Source organism: Astatotilapia calliptera, chromosome 5, assembly GCF_900246225.1.
Source record: "Astatotilapia calliptera chromosome 5, fAstCal1.2, whole genome shotgun sequence".
In the NCBI taxonomy this organism is placed as follows: Eukaryota; Metazoa; Chordata; class Actinopteri; order Cichliformes; family Cichlidae; genus Astatotilapia; species Astatotilapia calliptera.
This window is the reverse complement of record NC_039306.1, coordinates 31086238-31103649: the sequence shown is the minus strand read 5'-3', so window position 1 is coordinate 31103649 and position 17412 is coordinate 31086238. Positions and strand designations below refer to the sequence as shown.

Below are 17412 nucleotides of genomic sequence, written 5' to 3'. Positions count from 1 at the left end.
TCTATATAATTAGAAACTGTAACCGAAAAATAAATAAATAAAAAATAAAATCAGGCAAACTAACTGATATATAAAACCGACTGTGGGAATATCCATTTAACTTGTTTTATTGTGGCAATTTACATTAGTCTCTGTCATCCTGCCAGAGAGCTTTTTAAAAGCGGCTTCATTTGAAGTCCAGAAAGTGACACATGCCAACGTTCATAGTCTCTCTCGATGTCAATTCCCCCGTATCCCCTGCTCCCGTGTCCAGACACTCCTCTCAAGGCTGCATTAGGGCCATTTGAATATTTCATTTCCTATTAATTATGCACTGTGACTCTCCATGTCATTAGAAGAAATAAAGTGGAATGTAACAAAGGATGAAAAGAAGCAGGGCACATGTCTCCTATGAACACAGAAATTCCAAAGCTGCTCACGTAGGCCAGTCTTCATTGAAAATTCAGCCTGTGCCAGTTAAATTGGAGTTGAAACGTCTTTACCTATTATTTTCTCCTTTGAAATTTAGTAAGATGTCCTGAAATGTTTACCAGTTTCATTTTCTGACGTACTTAATTAAATTGGCATTTATTTGACTCAAACAAATGGAAAGCCCAGAGAGGCCTGAATTGTGAAAAAGGGTGTTATTGCCCACCCTTTTTTAAAAATATGGCTTTTTAATTTCTTTTTCTTTTTTTCTTTTTTTTGCCACAATAATTAACTTCAAGTGCTAAATGTATATATCGGAGTCATTCTTCAAAAATAAATCATCAGAACACAATAGGAAGATGTGAGTGTGGTGGAAGGAGCCTGGGTTGCCTGGGAAGATATAAATCATTCACCTCAAGGTTGAAAACACCACGGCAGAACAGAAGCAGGGCCCTATCAATTTTACCTTCCTTTTACATGTCTGTTTTGTGAGTGTAAATGTGCTGTTTTATGCACAAATGTGTTGTCTATACACGAAGCAGGGGCATCACTGCAATTTACCGGGCTGTCGTACCGTGCTGTGCCGTCACAGGTTGATTCTGGCTATTTTTGATTTGCAGTAAATGACAGAAAAAGTGCATATGAAAAGGCAGGCGCACCTTTCTCCCATCTGCCGGCGCCACTTTGTGCACACGCAGACACGCCTGGTGACAGTGACCTACATGGTCACTGAAAATGTGATATAATTTATGATATATATAATATATTGGATCCATTAGCGAGCATAATGAAGTAGTGAAATGAAAGGGTATTTGTGAAATCAGTTCAAACATCCTGCTTGGATTATGATTAAATGATTAATGAAATGCCCCTGCATAAGCATTTTCAAACAGTAATTCATGCGGCAGCTGATAAAATTCCTCCAATCATATTTCCTTCACTCATGAACCTTATCTCCACCATTTTATATAAATCACGGAAAAAACCCTGTCTGCTACCCGGCGAGCTACTTATTTAGATTAGTTATAAACGTACAGGAAAAGAGAACATCTTCCCCTGTATAAAATAATCACGCATAATTATATCCATAATTCAACTTTGTGACAGATCCCATCTCCTTGTCCTGTCCTCTGCATTTGGTCTGGCTCTGTTTTTTTCTTCTTCTTTCTTTTTTTGAATTCTCTTAATTTTAATGGTATAATTAACAGTCAAAACACCAAAAAGGACAAAATCATCCAGGCAAGGGAAAGCTGCAGTGAGAAGAAATGGCATTAGGGCACTGGTGCATAATTTAGCAAAGGAATCCAACCTGAAATTCTTCAATCATCCCTCTTATCTGTAAGCTGTAGTTAGAGGAGACATGACCGTCATGAAATATTGAGAGTCATTCTTCTATGTTAAAAGAACTATTTCTTTTTGTTCTGCAGGTGGAATCATTACAGTACGCAGTTAGTTTTATGAGTAATTTTTTTTAATGTTATCACATGGTCTATATACATTGTGCTTTGCCCAGTGATCAGATTGCAGTATTAAACCACGCACTGCAGGACTGTGAATCTGACTTTACCTTCTTTCTGGTGTCTGTGTTTTCATTTTTTGTTCTTTCTGTTTTGCAGACATCTTAACAATGAGCACGCCCTGGATGACAGGAGCACAGCCCAGTGTCGGGTGCAAATGCAGGTCGTACAACAGCTGGAGCTGCAGGTATTGTCCCACTGAATGTTTTGAACCAAATATTTATGTGTCTTCTTCTGCTGACACTTCCTCAGTGTCTGTCCAAACGCCTCCCTGTCTGACTGATATCAGCCATGGGGTCACTCATAGAGGGATGGGGGTGGTGGTGGTAGTGGTGCAGCAGATTAAATAATTTTGTACATTTGCTACTAACCAGTCATTAAAAATGTGTTATGTATGCATGACAGCCAGGAAAAGATATATGGAGGGCCCCGGGCTAAGTAGAGAAGATAATTACATTTTGAATTTTACTGGGTTTTAAAGTTATTTATGACTTTTAACTGTTTGGCACCAACAATAAAACATAGCATAATGTGGATAGGCGCTCAGTGTTGAGTGGAACAGAAAGGTTATTGAAGCTCAGTGCAGAAAACTGTTGATACAGTAATCAGTATCTTTAATACCGCGTCGCTCATGAACGGGCTTTAATGTTCTTTAAAAAATATGCATGCGCATTAAGACTGTGCTCAGGGAAAAAGACGCAGTTTACAGTCATTGTATTGAGGGGGCTTGGAGTGTCCAATGAGCCGTGTGTGTGTGTGTGTGTGTGTGTGTGTGTGTGTGTGTGTGTGTGTGTGTGTGTGTGTGTGTGTGTGTGTGTAACAGTGTTTGACTAAATGGTGACCACTGAACTAATGTATAATAAAGATATTTATTAGTGTTTCAGGAAAAAAATAACTATGTTTTGTACAAGTTTTTCTGCTGTAGCAAATACAAAGATATTCATGCTGTTTGCAGCTTTGGGTCACGTATTAGTCAAATATAATACCACCAAAATGACTAACGACAAACAGTTGTGGTTTATTTTAAATTGCAAAAGGCTAACTTCAACAACCAACAGTGCGATGTTAGTTGCACCATGCCAATGTCCTGTTATTTCCGCTCAGCTGGTGTATTATCCAGAGATGGAGTGAAGGTTTATCAGACACAGACTTCCTCTGCATGCAGCCTGTCACCATAATTTAGGCTGGCAGCTAAGACAGTGCAGAGTTTCAGACAGGTAGAAAGGCCCTGAGCTTGTTATTGGCGATGATTCGCAGTGGATTTTAACCTTGACTTGGAGAGTGTAGTTAGACTGTATGATGTGCAGGCTTGTTGACAGCTTCCAAAAACAAAAAACAAAAAAATAAATAATTAAATAATGGTCTGAAGAAGAATAAGGGTGTTCACGCTCTAAAAGATGCCTTCACTATACAGGGATGTATATAATTAAAACATGGGCAAATATAGATTTTTATTGTGTATGTTCATTAAAACTTCACCGCTCTCCTTTCTTCTCATTACAGCTAGCAAAAGACAAAGAGCGTCTGCAGGCTATGATGACGCACCTTCATGTCAAGTCCACGGAGCCCAAAGCCACCCCACAGCCGGTGAGCAGCAACCCCGTCATACATATCTCTCTTGTCCCCCGCTATCCTTTTGTTTGTCTTAATTGGCACACATGTATTCATTAATCCTTTCCTCCATCTTATTTATCTGCTAAATAAAAACAGCTGTTCTCTTGAGGCAGGCAGTAAATATAGTTTGGAGCACATCTGCTGACATCCAGGATTCAATTTGGTGTCTGTGATGAACTGGATGCACACTCTGTAATGGCCCCTTTTCTCAGCTTCAAAGAACAAGTGGCTGCTTGGGTACAGAGAGAAGATGAGAAAGCAGAGAAAAATAGAAAAAAATAATACATATTATATTTAATCAACTGAATGTGATGTGGCATGTATTCTTAGTGCTTTAACAGCAAAATTAGTGTTTTTTTGACAGAGGATATAAATGTTATGAGAATCATAGAGTCACGCCAATGTGTGTTTGAAGAAAAAACAAGAATAAGATAGCATGAACAAATATAAAGATAATAATAATTTATTGATTTTCAATAAACTGGAAGCTAGCTGATGTCACCTCAAAGTAAATGTGTTAGTAGCAACTTTTATTTTAACCTCCTAACTAATTCTTCCCTGACTGTATTCACATAAATTAGCCTTAAAATAATGATACTAATTACTAATCTCTAATCTGTCCATGAGATCAAAAAGAATCAAATCACTAGCATCTCTTATTTATCAGGAAGCTTTAGATTCAACTTTAATTTTATTTTAAAAGACCTTGAAAGTTACTTCCACATTTGACCCTGTTTAATTTTATTTGACTTAAAGCTAATTTTAAAATATTTATATTTCTATGAAAAAGATACAACAGAAATGATTTCATTCCATTTATTAAAAAATTTGTAAGGGGGAAAAATGAAAATGTGAGTAAATGCAATTGCAGATCATTATTTTTATCTCCTTGGCACATTCCCAACATTTTACCTTCTGTATCACTCTCAATGTGTTTTATGCCGTAAAGCCTTGTGCTTAATCCCTATCCTATAGGGGCAAAGGCTTAACATATGGCATTTAAGTGTCTCTATTTTGTCATGCTTAAGAGGGGGGCTCAGCAACATATTTCAGTCTGTATGACAGTTAATTCAGAGAGCCCAATGAGCAAAGATCATTTTACTGCAGGGCGTGAGTGTGAAATCATGCACACACGAGCACACAGATGCACAATATACATGCAGGAGTGCCGTCCCTCGGCAGCCTCACAGCTTGGATCATTTATTTACAGTCAGCGAGGTAGCTATTGACATCCAGAGGCAGCGTGTGCGCTCTACAAAGCGCAGCCCGTCAACATAAAGCGCGCAGAGATGTTGAATGACAATAAGCTGTCTGTAAAGCTGCGCCTGTGTCACGCGCTCTGATTGTGTAGATTAGAGTGGAAAACGAGGCCTCTGACATGGGGACATTTGTATATGAAAAGTGGTAGGGTCTGCAGATAGCATCTCGAGTTTGCTACCTCTCCTCTCTCCCCGGGGCCCAGCAGAATGGCTGTGTCAGAGCTCAGCGTTAACACTCTCGAGGGGGCGAGCTGGGTTTTTATTCAAATAAATAGACTCCCAGCTCCAATGCCACTTCGCCCGCTGTGAGCTGCTGTGAAAAGCTTGGATAAATATACGTGACTTTAGCTGGGCAAGTGGCGGACTTACACAGGTCAGGGCCAAAGGTTCCGCCGAGGTTTTAAGTGTAGATTGCAGCATCAGATGCATCCACAGAGAAGACGCAGAATGAAAGCATTCTTAGAGCTGAGTGGAAGCAGAGCTTCTCTGAAGAAACAACGGTATCTGCTTCCAGTAATTGCTAGTTTTGCTTTTCTGCTGCTCTGGACTGTTGAATATAAAAATGGCATGTGTAAGTAGCCTACTGTCACAGCAAAGTAGCTCAGATGAACTCGCTGGTTTACATTTAGTTATAATTAAAGACAAACAAACTGATGCTGTGCATTCGCAGCGACAAATGAATGGGATTCATTTTATTCTTGTGAGGTGGACGAGGGTGGGGGTAAGATCAAAACAAAATGTGCCACATTAGCAATGCGTGTGTCTGCCTGTGTGTGTGTTTGTATTTGCCTCTGCATGTGTGGGTGGGTGTCTGCACACGGTGTCACTAAGCATTCTTGTCAGAAATCTGACCTTTTACGCCATACATAATTAAGGAGGGACTTTTTGTTTATTTTCTTTAGCAGCTTGCCGAGTCAAAGCCAGTATAATTAGATCACCAATTACCATTTAATTAATTTCAGTCTGAAGTCTCATTTTGTCTAGGCACTGGAGTGAGCCCAAATGGTGAGGCAAACAAAGGCAAGGCTATTACCAGCCTGTCTGGCCTATTGTTGAAGCCTCTCTGTGTTTATGGCCAGGGAATATGGATGAAACATGAAACAAAGCCTGCTAATCCACAGGAAGAGAAGTCAACACCGCAGCCCCGTTCTATTGATAGCATTGTGTCAGAAACACGCAAACCCAAGTGTAATTTATTTTGTTCATGATTTAGAATAACACGTCTTCAGCTTCTGTTGGTGAGGATGTAGTCCACATTCATGCATCCATCCAGAAATCCAAATTATTTGGGCAGACTCTGCCAAAAAGGCAGAGTTCAGCCTTGCAAACATAAATACACATTGTGAGGATGTGGGCACAAGTCTGTTAAAATAGGAGATTTGCACTACACAAATGTCACTGGTTTTGTTTGGAGCAGTTTGCAACTTAATAATGAGAGGGGTGTGTGTGTGTGTGTGTGTAAAACAAGTTGTAATTTAAAATGAAATCAAAGGAACAGTGCCGAGTTCTGGGGATAGAGAGTTAAAAATGTGATTGGTAATTGGGCAGCTGAACAGAATTTACGCGTTTGCATAGAGTCAGATGTTAGAAACCATCATCACCTTGTCAACATTACGAGCAGAAATCACACATTTGATCCCTCGTAATCAACATGTGATGTCACAGATGAGATATTTCCAGCCCCACTGTCCTTTCTCCAGCTCTTTAGCTCTCTTTCTCCATTTTCTCTCTTCATTTTTCTTCTTCTCACAGTCTGAAGTCATGTTTAATTTGGAAAGTGGCCTCCTTCGGCAAATTAGCAATTAGAACAATTTTGCAGGAATATGTATATGTGTCATTAGTTTTCCTGCCAATTAATAGCTGGAGCAGGGGGTCAGGCTAGAATTTTCCACTTGACTGCTGTATGGAGGTTTGGCAGTTGGTTCGGAGCTGCCACAGCTGCTGGAAGCCATGCTATACCTTTGGAGCACTCGCTGTAATTAGTTTACCTTGTAGCCATTATTACTTAAATACCTCCTTCGCCCTAACCCACACATCCCATCCACAGACACAGACCTCAGTGATGAAACCAAGTATTCTCTACAGAAGGCTATGTGTGAAATACCATGTGTCCGTCTTTACCATTGGCCATCATGGCCCTCATAATGGAGGTCAGTCAGATACAGTAGTTAATCATCAGATCACCTCCATAAGCAGCTCCTAATTAGAGTCTTCACAATACAATTTCAGCTTATAATTAGCCCAGATTGGCTTCTTCCTCTGGCTGCCTTATTAGCGGGGCTGCTCAGCAGTAGGTGAGAATCACACTGTCATTTTTCAGAGCTGTACAGGCTGCCCTTCTTCCCTCCACAACTCAAAACTCATGGGTTACCATGCTGGAGACCCTCAGCGGGTAGATGAAGTGGAGGGGGGTGTTTGTCCAAATGGGACAAAAGCTCCAACAAAGGCGATGAAACAGAGAGCTGGGAGAAGGCCTGACATGGCAGCAAGAGAGGGAGGGAGGAGAGGTTTGCAGAGTGGGGGCGGTGCAGGAGCGGGGCTCCAGGGTTGTTTTCCAAACATTTAGCAACCATTCATGGATCATCTCAGGGCCCAATTACAATTAAAGAGGAGGTATGCATAGTCAATGAGGCGGCTAAGACACGGGGGTAATTAGGAGACTAACTGAGCTCTGTCTGTCTGTCTGTTCTTCTAGCTCAACCTAGTGTCCAACGTCACGTTGTCCAAGTCGGCCCCAGAGGCCTCTCCTCCTCTGAGCCTTCCCCAGACCCCCACCACACCAACAGCACCGCTTACACCCCTCTCCCAGACCCATTCTGTCATCACAGCCACAAACCTCCACAGCATGGGCCCTATGCGACGGCGATATTCAGAAAAGTACAACATGCCCATCTCTCCAGGTACTGCAGAATGCTCACACATAGTGCTATATATACATGAAGCTGTCATCTGTTCTGCTAAATAACTGACGTGTTTGTTTTGTTACGTTAGGCTGTAACTTGTGTTATCGACGGCTGATAGGACACGAATGTTGACACTTGTGTTTGCTCTCTGTGTACAGATATCAGTCAGAACAAAGAGTTTTACATGAATACAGACGTAAGACCACCATTCACGTATGCCTCACTAATAAGACAGGTAAGGAACTCTCACTGATTTCTTCTTTGTGATTTAGTGAATAAAAACTTTCAACTCCTCCGTCCGGCTGAAACTTTTGTCTACACACTCAGCAGTTAAGAAAAAAATGTTCATGTTTTGCTACATGTGAACACAATTTAGACAGAAGAATAGATAAATCATCTCGAAACGACTGCAAGAATGCATTCAGGATTCAAAACACAGCCGCACATGACAAAAATGTTTGATTAAGCATTTCAGTGACTGTAATTATTACCAAATTCATTTCACACAACAGTGGGGATGAACCTGTTTTAAGATGGCCAGTCAATTATCGCTCGACTGCAGTAATCTGGGATCTCAGGAATTAATCTGAGCGGTCCATAATTGCTGCCCTGTAATCTGCCTGAGAAATGTTTTCACTTGCCCTTCATTTACACCCGCAAAAGAAAATATATTCAAATCTGCCGTTTCGAATAAAAAGTGCATTACACTTCTAGGAACACTTTACATAGACGGGTTCTCGTTTGGTTTTTTTATGGGGGTTTCTTCAGGAGAACGCACACAAACCTGCATGCCTTTTGTGAATTATTAAATGTATTGTGAAGGGAGCAAAGCTGAAAATGTTTGTTTCTGTCATCCAGGCAATCCTCGAATCTCCAGAAAAGCAGCTAACACTAAACGAAATCTACAACTGGTTCACACGAATGTTTGCATATTTTAGGCGCAACGCAGCAACGTGGAAGGTAATTTTTTTTCTTTCTTTAATTCCTCCTAATGTCTTTAAACCAACACGGGAGAATAAAGAGTCATTGTGTAGATGTTAGGTGGACTTAAATGATAGTCGTGCATAATAAAATGTAAAAACAAAACTTAATCCAAATACATAACAATAGCCTACTTATTCGATTCAAATGAACCACCCTTTAAACAAACATGTGAACCAGACAGAGCAGGCCAGGGGAGGAATATATGCATTTGTGTAAAAAAATTAAAAAAAAATTTTTCAAAACAGTCACCCTGTAATGTGTGTGGATATTCTGATGGTGGGTGGCATTAGTTTAACATAGCAGTGCTCTGCCAATGACTCCTGGCTGAGCCCCTCACACTCACTTCAGAAGGGAACACTCTGTTTTCCACCAGGCCGCAAGCACACGTTCACACAGACACACACAAAACAACAGAACAGTAATGACTGGAGACAGAGAACGTGAGATTTGAATGAGAAAGGCAGTGATGAAGCAATGAAAGCCTTTTCTGAGCCACAGAGCAGCTCACACACACACCACCATGCTGCTGCACTCCCGTCCCCCATCACCTTCCACACATACTGACAGCCTTTCCATAGGGGCACATTGGTGTTATAAACACTGGATTCCTCTCCGCACACACATTTAGAACATACACATGCACTCAGCATAGCTCCTGTAAAAAGGTCGACTTTCTGAATAATTTGGACTGAACCCTCGATTTATGTTCGAAAAGCCCTTTTTTTCTTTCTCACTTTGTAATGGGAAATGCCGACGCAGAATGAGCCTAACGTTTTCTCATCAGTAACAAAGTAGTGATTAAAATGTTCAGTTTCTATATTTTGTTGGTGTAATTTGTTCTGATTGATCAGAAGAGGCAGCTTTAAAAAGATAAGGGAAAAAAGGGGATGTCTTAAGAGTATCGCCATGGAAATGAGTAAATATTTATGTGCTGTTTAAGTCATTTGAAACTTCAGACCATTTACTGCCCGTAACCCTCTGCTTTATTTATTGGTTTCATTCAAGTTTCATCCAGAGCCTGTCACAATATTTCTACTATGAAATGAATTTTTTCTTCCCATGCAGCCATGTTTACTGTACTGATAGAAACCCTTTTTTTCTCTCTTTGTTTTTACATCAACTGCAGAATGCAGTCCGGCATAATCTTAGTCTTCACAAGTGTTTTGTGCGGGTAGAAAACGTAAAAGGGGCTGTGTGGACAGTGGACGAAATAGAGTTCCAAAAGAGACGGCCTCAAAAGATCAGTGGGTAGGTTTGGCCCTGTTGAGCCCTGCCTAGCGTCTGTCTCAGCGCTGACTGATGGGAAGAGTCTGCTGCTGCTGCTGCTGCTCCATCTCCATTGTCTGTGTGCCATACCATCCAAAGTCCCTGCTTGCTTTGGCGTGCCTCCCCTTCATGCTTTTAGAAGCCTTTTGGTGATGCCTCATAACCCACAATGGCTTATTTTCATTTTGATCCTCACCCTCTCCCCTCCTCCCTGTGTCTGTGTGTCTGTCCGTCCGCTGTCTTTCCTGTCGATCACTGCATCTGCATCTGGCTGTCGCCTCCCTCCTCCCGCTGGTTTGCTTTCCCAGGGTGCCATTCGCACCAACCTCTCCCTGCATAAGTGCTTTGTGAGAGTAGAGGATGAGTTTGGGTCCTTTTGGACTGTTGATGATGAGGAGTTTAAGCGCGGTCGCCACATACAGCGAGGCCGCCCTCGGAAATACGCCGTTGATGAGAACTTTGACGAGCTGCTCGTACAGTAAGCACTTCCGCCTGCCCTGCAAACTCCAGTGGTCCCCGCCCCACTTGCATGCTTCCATCCCTCCCCCTCCCCCCACCTCCCCTCAGTGTTGCCATCATGCTTTTTGTGTTAAGCTCGTCATCCATCATGCTTCCACAAGATCTGCCTCCATCAATCTGTTCTTCCTTCCCATGACATGCAAAGTGTTAGAGATAGTTGTGTGGTATTGTCAAGTGATTGAACGTCTTAGAACTGTAGCCTTAATATCCACATTACTACAGCAGTAAATTTGTTAAGTTCTTATACAAAGTGCATTGATTTCTTTTTATGAAATAAGATACTGTATCTGAGGAATGCATGCTAGCTGAGACACGAGTCTGTGGTTGTAATTGAATTTTTCTGTTTGCAGAAGTCCAGCCTTAGTGAAGAACATTCAGACCAGCTTGGGCTATGGTCCGACCCTCTCTGCTGCCTTCCAGGTAAAAAAGAAGTGACTTCATCTCAAGCTGCCTCGCTCAGAACTTTGAAAGGCAGGAAGGAATAAGCGTTTCACTGTGTCACATGCACGTAGTCTTTGTCTTTAGGATGATGTACTCGCATAAAAGAGTGATGGGAAACTGAGAAAGTGCTGACAACTGGCTTCCGTTTCACATTTAATGCTTCGGGCTTTGCTTTTCAGGCTTCAATGGCAGAAAACAACATACCTCTATACACTACTGCTTCCATTGGAAGTCCCACCCTCAATTCCCTGGCCAACGCCATCCGTGAGGAGATGAATGGAGCAATGGACCATGGAAACAGCAACGGCAGTGACAGCAGCCCGGGACGCTCGCCCCTGCCAGCTATGTGAGTGGCACACGCGCTTTCTATCTTCACCGCAGTCTGTGTAAGAAAAGTGAAGAGAGAGGAAAATTTTTTTGAGCTGCTTATTCCACTGAGACCAAAACTCTTCAAATAGACAAAAAGTAGTGCCAGTGCCCACCCAAAAGGCTCTAAAGTGACCTAATGCATGGCAATAGATCAAACAGAAGGGATTGCCAGAGGTACAATAAATAAAGTGGAGAGGGGGATATTGGGGTGGCGTGTGGGGTCACGGCCAGTGCTGTGGCAGGCCTCCCTGCCGAAAAGGAAACTCCACCTTTTCAAAGCTTCCATCACCAGAGCGGCCGGGAAGAGAAGACCGGAGCCCCTCTGTTATTTTAACAGCGAGTTTATGAACTCTCCTTTATGCGTCCTGCTGTCTGTCTGAGCCCCGCCATCATCGGCCCTTTCACTTTGTTAAAATATTTACAAAATGCCAGCACGCAGAGTGACACAGCTGCTGGCTCCGACAGTGCAACATGAGCCGCAACACATCTAGAAACGCCTCTGAAAGAAAAACAACACAAAAAGCATAATTAGTCTGGAGGACATCATCCAAGATTCTCATGTAGGAAAGTTGTGGTCGGCCTGGAAACCGCAGCTCCCCGTTCACTTGTTGTATGGGAGTGTCTGCTAAGTTGTTTGAAGCCTAAAATAATACAGCACACGCTGCATCGTTTCCAGATGTGGGGGCAGACCACCGATGTGCAGCAGGGGTAGACTCAGGGATGGCCTCCTGAAATGTCTGAGCTTGGGGGAAATTCTACCTAAAAACAAAAAAAAGGTGCAGTAATAAGCTCCTGGCCAAATGGAGGAAAGTGCCATCCTTAATCACTGTGAACATAGCTCTGAGCATGGCTCTGGAACAGGAAAGGCAGAGACAGGATGGGTGTGCTGGCCTAAAGGCAGCCTGCTCTCCCTCTACCCCTCTGCTTCTATCTTTAGGCTGACAAAGCTCACGACTCCTTCTTCGTAATTATGTCTATAAGCTTTGTGCAAGTACAAAACGAGTTAAAACTGTGTTCTTTTGCTTTTAAAGAACTTTATTCTCTTATTAACAAAACACACCTGGCTCTTTACGTCTCTTTACGTCTCTTTATGTCTCTTTATGTCTGTGGATGGAGCATTTAATGCTGCGGTTAATTCAGTCCCTGGTTTTCTATACTGCTCTGACTTACCCTGTCCGAATGCGAGTCCATCACCGCTGTGTAGTAACATGTGCTGTCCACATGTGCCAGGGAGCTGCTGGTTGACAGGACACAGCTTTTTTACCACAGTGAAGAAACCAGAGCACTTCTCTTAAACAGCCAGATGAGAGTCAGGCATCCAGAGAAGGCTAATTATAAGCAAAGTGTGGAATCAGCATGCAGTTCAATGGCATAATAATAACAATTTCATGTCTGCCCCGCAGCCACAGAGTCAGACCTGAGGCAACAGCACTTGTGGAGTTACTTTGATGTGAAAATGATAGAAAAGCTGACTTTACTTTTCCCCCCTTTTTTATAATTTACACCAAAATATGTCAGCTCATTAGCATACGAGTGCTTCCATCACAATAGCTGCAAATCACACAAGACGTCCTGGTGTGAATAAATCAAATGTGGGCCGTGGTGATGAAGAATGTGCCAGTTGTCCCTTGTTGTTGTAGTAAATGAGCCCGGCGCCTCATCCTGACATCGCTCTACCTCCGCTACAGCAGCCTGGCACCGCAGGTTAGAGCGGCAAGTCCCCTGCAGCTGCTCATAATGTTTTTTTTTCCCTCTCTCTCTGCCACAGCCAGGCCTCCTCTCCCCCTGTGCTTTCTTCCTGCTCTGTTTCTGTAATGAGAAATTTGGCAGATCTCATCTCTTTAGTGGCTCTTTTGCCCAGGCTGTGAGCTGGAGGGGCGGGCGCTCATGTTTTTGCCTTGTTTACAAGTGACAGCGTTATTATTCTCATAAGGGCTCTGTTTCTTATCACGGTGTTGTGCCGAGTGCGCCGGTGCCGCTCTCCCCGCACGCCTTTCCTGCCAGCGCTTTTCTTCCCTTATTGACACTTGCTTGAAAATATGCATTAATTCTGGAGTTTAAAGCATGTATGGTGGTGTCTGGTCGCTGTGTTTGCTTGAAGTTGATTAATGATAGAAGCCGGCTCGGGGTCGTCCTCTGGAGACCCGCCTCGCAGGTTGTGCATGTTAACGAGCAGGAAGAGGAACACACAGCGCGCCGCTGATCCTCCGCCACCAGGAGGCTGACAACGGCAGCCTCACTCGCTCCGCAGAGTCCATTCTCTCCTCTGCTCGTCTCACGTTGTTAATCTTCCTCATTTATCAATTCTAAGTGAATACCCTGTTGTCGGTTGCCATGAAAATAAAAAGCCTGCAGCTTTGCCGGGATTGGAATACCTCAAAAGAAAGCTGAAATTATCAACAGTGCCAGTGAGGCTCCCACTCACAGCCTCGCTGAAGCCAGACATTTGTTTTTGTTCCCCTGCCTCTTCCTTTCTAAACAGAATCGGCACAGCTCGTATCACCCTGGGCCCGATTGTGTGAAAGGTTGGAAAAGAATACGGAGGAAAGTTAAGGATAGCGGACTGTAAGTTTTTCTCCTCTTCTCCTTCTCCTCCAGGCATCACATCAGCGTTAAGGAGGAACCACTGGACCCCGAAGACCACGACGGGCCCCTCTCCCTGGTAACGACTGCCAATCACAGTCCGGATTTCGATCACCACAGAGATTACGATGACGAGCAGGGCCACGACGACATGCTGTAAGGCTAGCGCCGCCCACCTCCCTCCCCAGCCTCAGAGGCCGAGGCAGTCCGGGTCATTCGGGAGACAGAAACGCTCTGCAGATAACAAACACTGAACTGCAGTCTCAGCCACTGATGACAGCTCGCAAATGTCTCCAAGTTGACTTTTTTTTAGTGCCATTAAAATACATAGCAAGAACACACATGAGAAAACACAGATGCTGCCCCCACATGAGGGCTCTTTTTTCCCTCTGATTCCTTTCTACTTTTGATTTAAGTAGCGCTTAAAACGTGAAAACAAACTTTGTTTCTACTCATCTGTCGGACAGACTGTATTTTTTTTTTTTTGGTACGGGAGGGGGGGGGTGCGACGTGTCCGTGCTATGGGATAACCCTTGCCACGCAGCCAGGACGGACTGCACTCAACGGACTGCAGAAGAGGAGGGGGAAGGTGTTTGTCTCCCTCTCCACCCTCCCCCCCGCTCCCCCCCCCCCCCCCCCAATTCCCTCTCTCAGACACACATCTGACCAGAAACTGAAAAGAGAGAGAGGGAGAATGACTGACGTTTAATTTACACCGTGTGTATGTGTGTACGTGCGAGAGAGAGCGCGAGTGCGGACTTCTGTTCATTGTCACTGCCTTCAACACTTCTCATTGGTTTAATCCCTTCTACGGCGGGAGGGTTGTTTTTGTGCTTTTGGTTTGTGTTTTTTTGGGGAGGGGAGGGGGGTTTAAAAAGTTATGAAATATAACATAATGTGTCTTCTCCATCATTCAGTGCTGTTCTAGATGTCTTTTTGTTTTTGTTATTGTTTCTTTGAACTGATCAGACCTCATGCCCATGCTGTGGAGATTCTGTGTGGTCAGCACTTAATGATGAATGTTTATCATTTCTTTAAACACACTCACATGAAGCAGAATGTCGCATACCAACTAGTATTTTTCTGTCATTTATTCCTCAATCTTGCCACACACAAAAAAAACCACCACTCTGATGTGTAGCCCGCCCCCCACTCCACCCCACCCCAACCAGACCCCCCTCCTGCTCATGAAGTCCATTGGCAATGCACTACTCATAATGAAGGCTCTCTCCACGCATCAATGAAGTTTAATTTAAGATGCGAATGAATGACAGAGAAATCATGCAGGTTATGATTTATCCTTATGAAATTATACTTTAAAACAGCCCCTCACGGCCGAGCATGCTGAGCTGCAACAGAATTTCTGATCACTTACAAGCTCCGGGTTTTTTAAAGCAAAATGAAAATGTCAGGTGTGCACCAGCGAGATAATGATTTAGACCAACTAATTGTGATTCCTGAACACAACTGTCATTGTTAATCAAACGTGTCTGCTTTTCCCCCCTTTTTTTCCAAGCTGTAATTTCATTCAGGGCTCGGAGATAAACGTGCATTCCCTGTAGTTTTATTTGTATCACGCGCATGACTAGTTTTAAGTTTCGAGTGTTAATAATTGCACACCGGACGAACGGCTCATTTTCTTTCATTAAGGGAACAAATCCCCAAGACCTGCAATAAGCGTTGCACATTCCAGCATTTGACAGTCATCGTAAAAGGGCCCAAACATACAGCACATACCATTTTATGCGAAGGTGGATGCTTCGACGTTCGGTGTCGCCCAACAAAAGTCTGTTGGGAATCCACGGGAAAAACTTCCAGCTTTGCTGAGAAGTTACATTTTAGACATGCTGAATTTCAAGACTGCAATCAACCACTTTTAATCTTTTTATTTATTATTAGTTTTGGTATTATTTGATGTTTATTTGGCTTTTTACTTTTGTTAATGTTGTTGTTGATTTGTATTAATATCATTCTGTGCCTACCAAAGATAAACTACAAAGTCAGTGATGTGTTTTCCATGCAATAGCAGATCAGGCCAAATATCTCTCCTCCGTTCTTTCGGTAGCGGCGGTGTAGCCGGCGGCAGATTGAATCGAAGGGGGGGGAGGAAAAAAAACGCTCCTCGCACTGGTGTTTTCATTCATTATTAAAAAAACAGCAAACAAACAAAAAAACCAAAGGGGTGGAGCTGCATCGAGGTTTTGCAGTGACCAAATCTGAACGGGAGGCACCGACAGTCTGACTACACGATGACCAAACTAGGGAAACTTCTTATCTTTGGGCCAGTGAGCTGGGAAAAGGGGAGCAGATGACACATGCAACATTAGAGCGTATGTAGATAAAACATATACCGGTTAAATGGGAAAAGCTTTGCAGAGAACAATGTGAAATGGATTCTGTGCTTCAACTGGACCACACAAATGATTCAGTGTTTCTCTTCTTTTATTCCTTTACCTGTGTGTATCATTTAAAATGATTGTATGCCACTTTTTTTTTTTTTTAGGGATTTTTGTTGAGATTGGCAAGACTTCATGATTGTGTTTAGTTTCTGTCAACTTATTACTTTTTATATTAAAAAACACTCCTGTCAACTAATAAGCTGGGTACAAGGTACTTTATGGCAGTTATTGTTATTGTTATTATAATTTTTTTTCCTCTAACTTCACCGCTCATTAGCTAAAAAGGAAAAAGGGCAATCTGTGGCTTCCAGAAAATGTATTTAATATCCAGGCAGCTGTGGGATGGGTCAGTTACATCCAGGCTCAGGACCGTGAGAACAGGGGCCGAGCTCATCCACAACCCCCCACCCCCCAGTCAACCGGCTGGTTTGTTTGGTATTCAGAAAGGAGGGAAAAGTGCCGGTCGGTTAGATCATTCTCAGCATGTGTAGCTTGACATTACTAAAGATAACAGCATGAGAAAACCGTTAGGATGCATACCTCAGTTCAAACCTATAGGGAATGATTCAATTAAATGAGAAAAAATAAACATTTCACTCAGTTGCACTTAGTTGTGTGTCTTGCATGTGTAGTCTGATACTGTAGAGAGAAAATGACAAAAAAAATAGAAAATGAAATTAGAGCTTGTTTATCTTAAAGGTTTCATCCTTTTTTTTTCTTTTTTTTTTAAAGCCAAACCAATCCAAACCTCAGGCCTTTTGTTCATGGAAATGTCACTCGGCTGTGTGTGAGTGTGTGTGTGTGTGTGTGTGTGAGTGTGTGTGTGGCACCGTTCATCCTGTCAAAGTTTGTTCTCTGATGTACTGATGGGTTGTTTTAAGGGCGTTCCAACATTAGGTTGTACATACATGTCGGTATAGCCTTTGCCCCCCCGCCCCAACACACCTTTTTTTAAGATCAAAAAATACATTTGTGTTATGTTTGCTTTATCGCTTTGTATTAACTATGAAATAGCTATGAGAAAAAAAAACTGCTGTATGTATTGGAATAGCAAACTGTGCTGCAAATGTATTTTACTTAGTAATCCTTGCTTTAAAAAAAACAAAAAAGGAAAAAAAAAGACAAAAAAAAGGAGTCACACAATCCATGC

The 17412-nt window shown here is 42.7% G+C and overlaps 1 protein-coding gene across 10 annotated transcripts in view; it reads left to right on the top strand.

Moving 5' to 3' along the window:
• The window catches only part of foxp1b (forkhead box P1b), a 147921-nt gene extending 131384 nt beyond the window's left edge, over positions 1 to 16537 (top strand). For 9 of the 10 annotated variants that reach the window (XM_026168893.1, XM_026168895.1, XM_026168898.1 and 6 more), the window contains 9 exons: positions 2025 to 2112; positions 3429 to 3512; positions 7494 to 7698; positions 7860 to 7936; positions 8560 to 8661; positions 9812 to 9933; positions 10821 to 10890; positions 11091 to 11257; positions 13879 to 16537. In XM_026168893.1, the coding sequence (XP_026024678.1) occupies positions 2025 to 2112; positions 3429 to 3512; positions 7494 to 7698; positions 7860 to 7936; positions 8560 to 8661; positions 9812 to 9933; positions 10821 to 10890; positions 11091 to 11257; positions 13879 to 14023 (1060 nt within the window). In that variant the 3' untranslated portion in view covers positions 14024 to 16537. Of the gene's footprint in view, positions 1 to 2024; positions 2113 to 3428; positions 3513 to 7493; positions 7699 to 7859; positions 7937 to 8559; positions 8662 to 9811; positions 9934 to 10820; positions 10891 to 11090; positions 11258 to 13878 lie in introns of those variants that run through there. The other variant, XM_026168900.1, reaches the window with a different exon arrangement.
• The last annotated feature ends 875 nt before the right edge of the window (positions 16538 to 17412 follow it).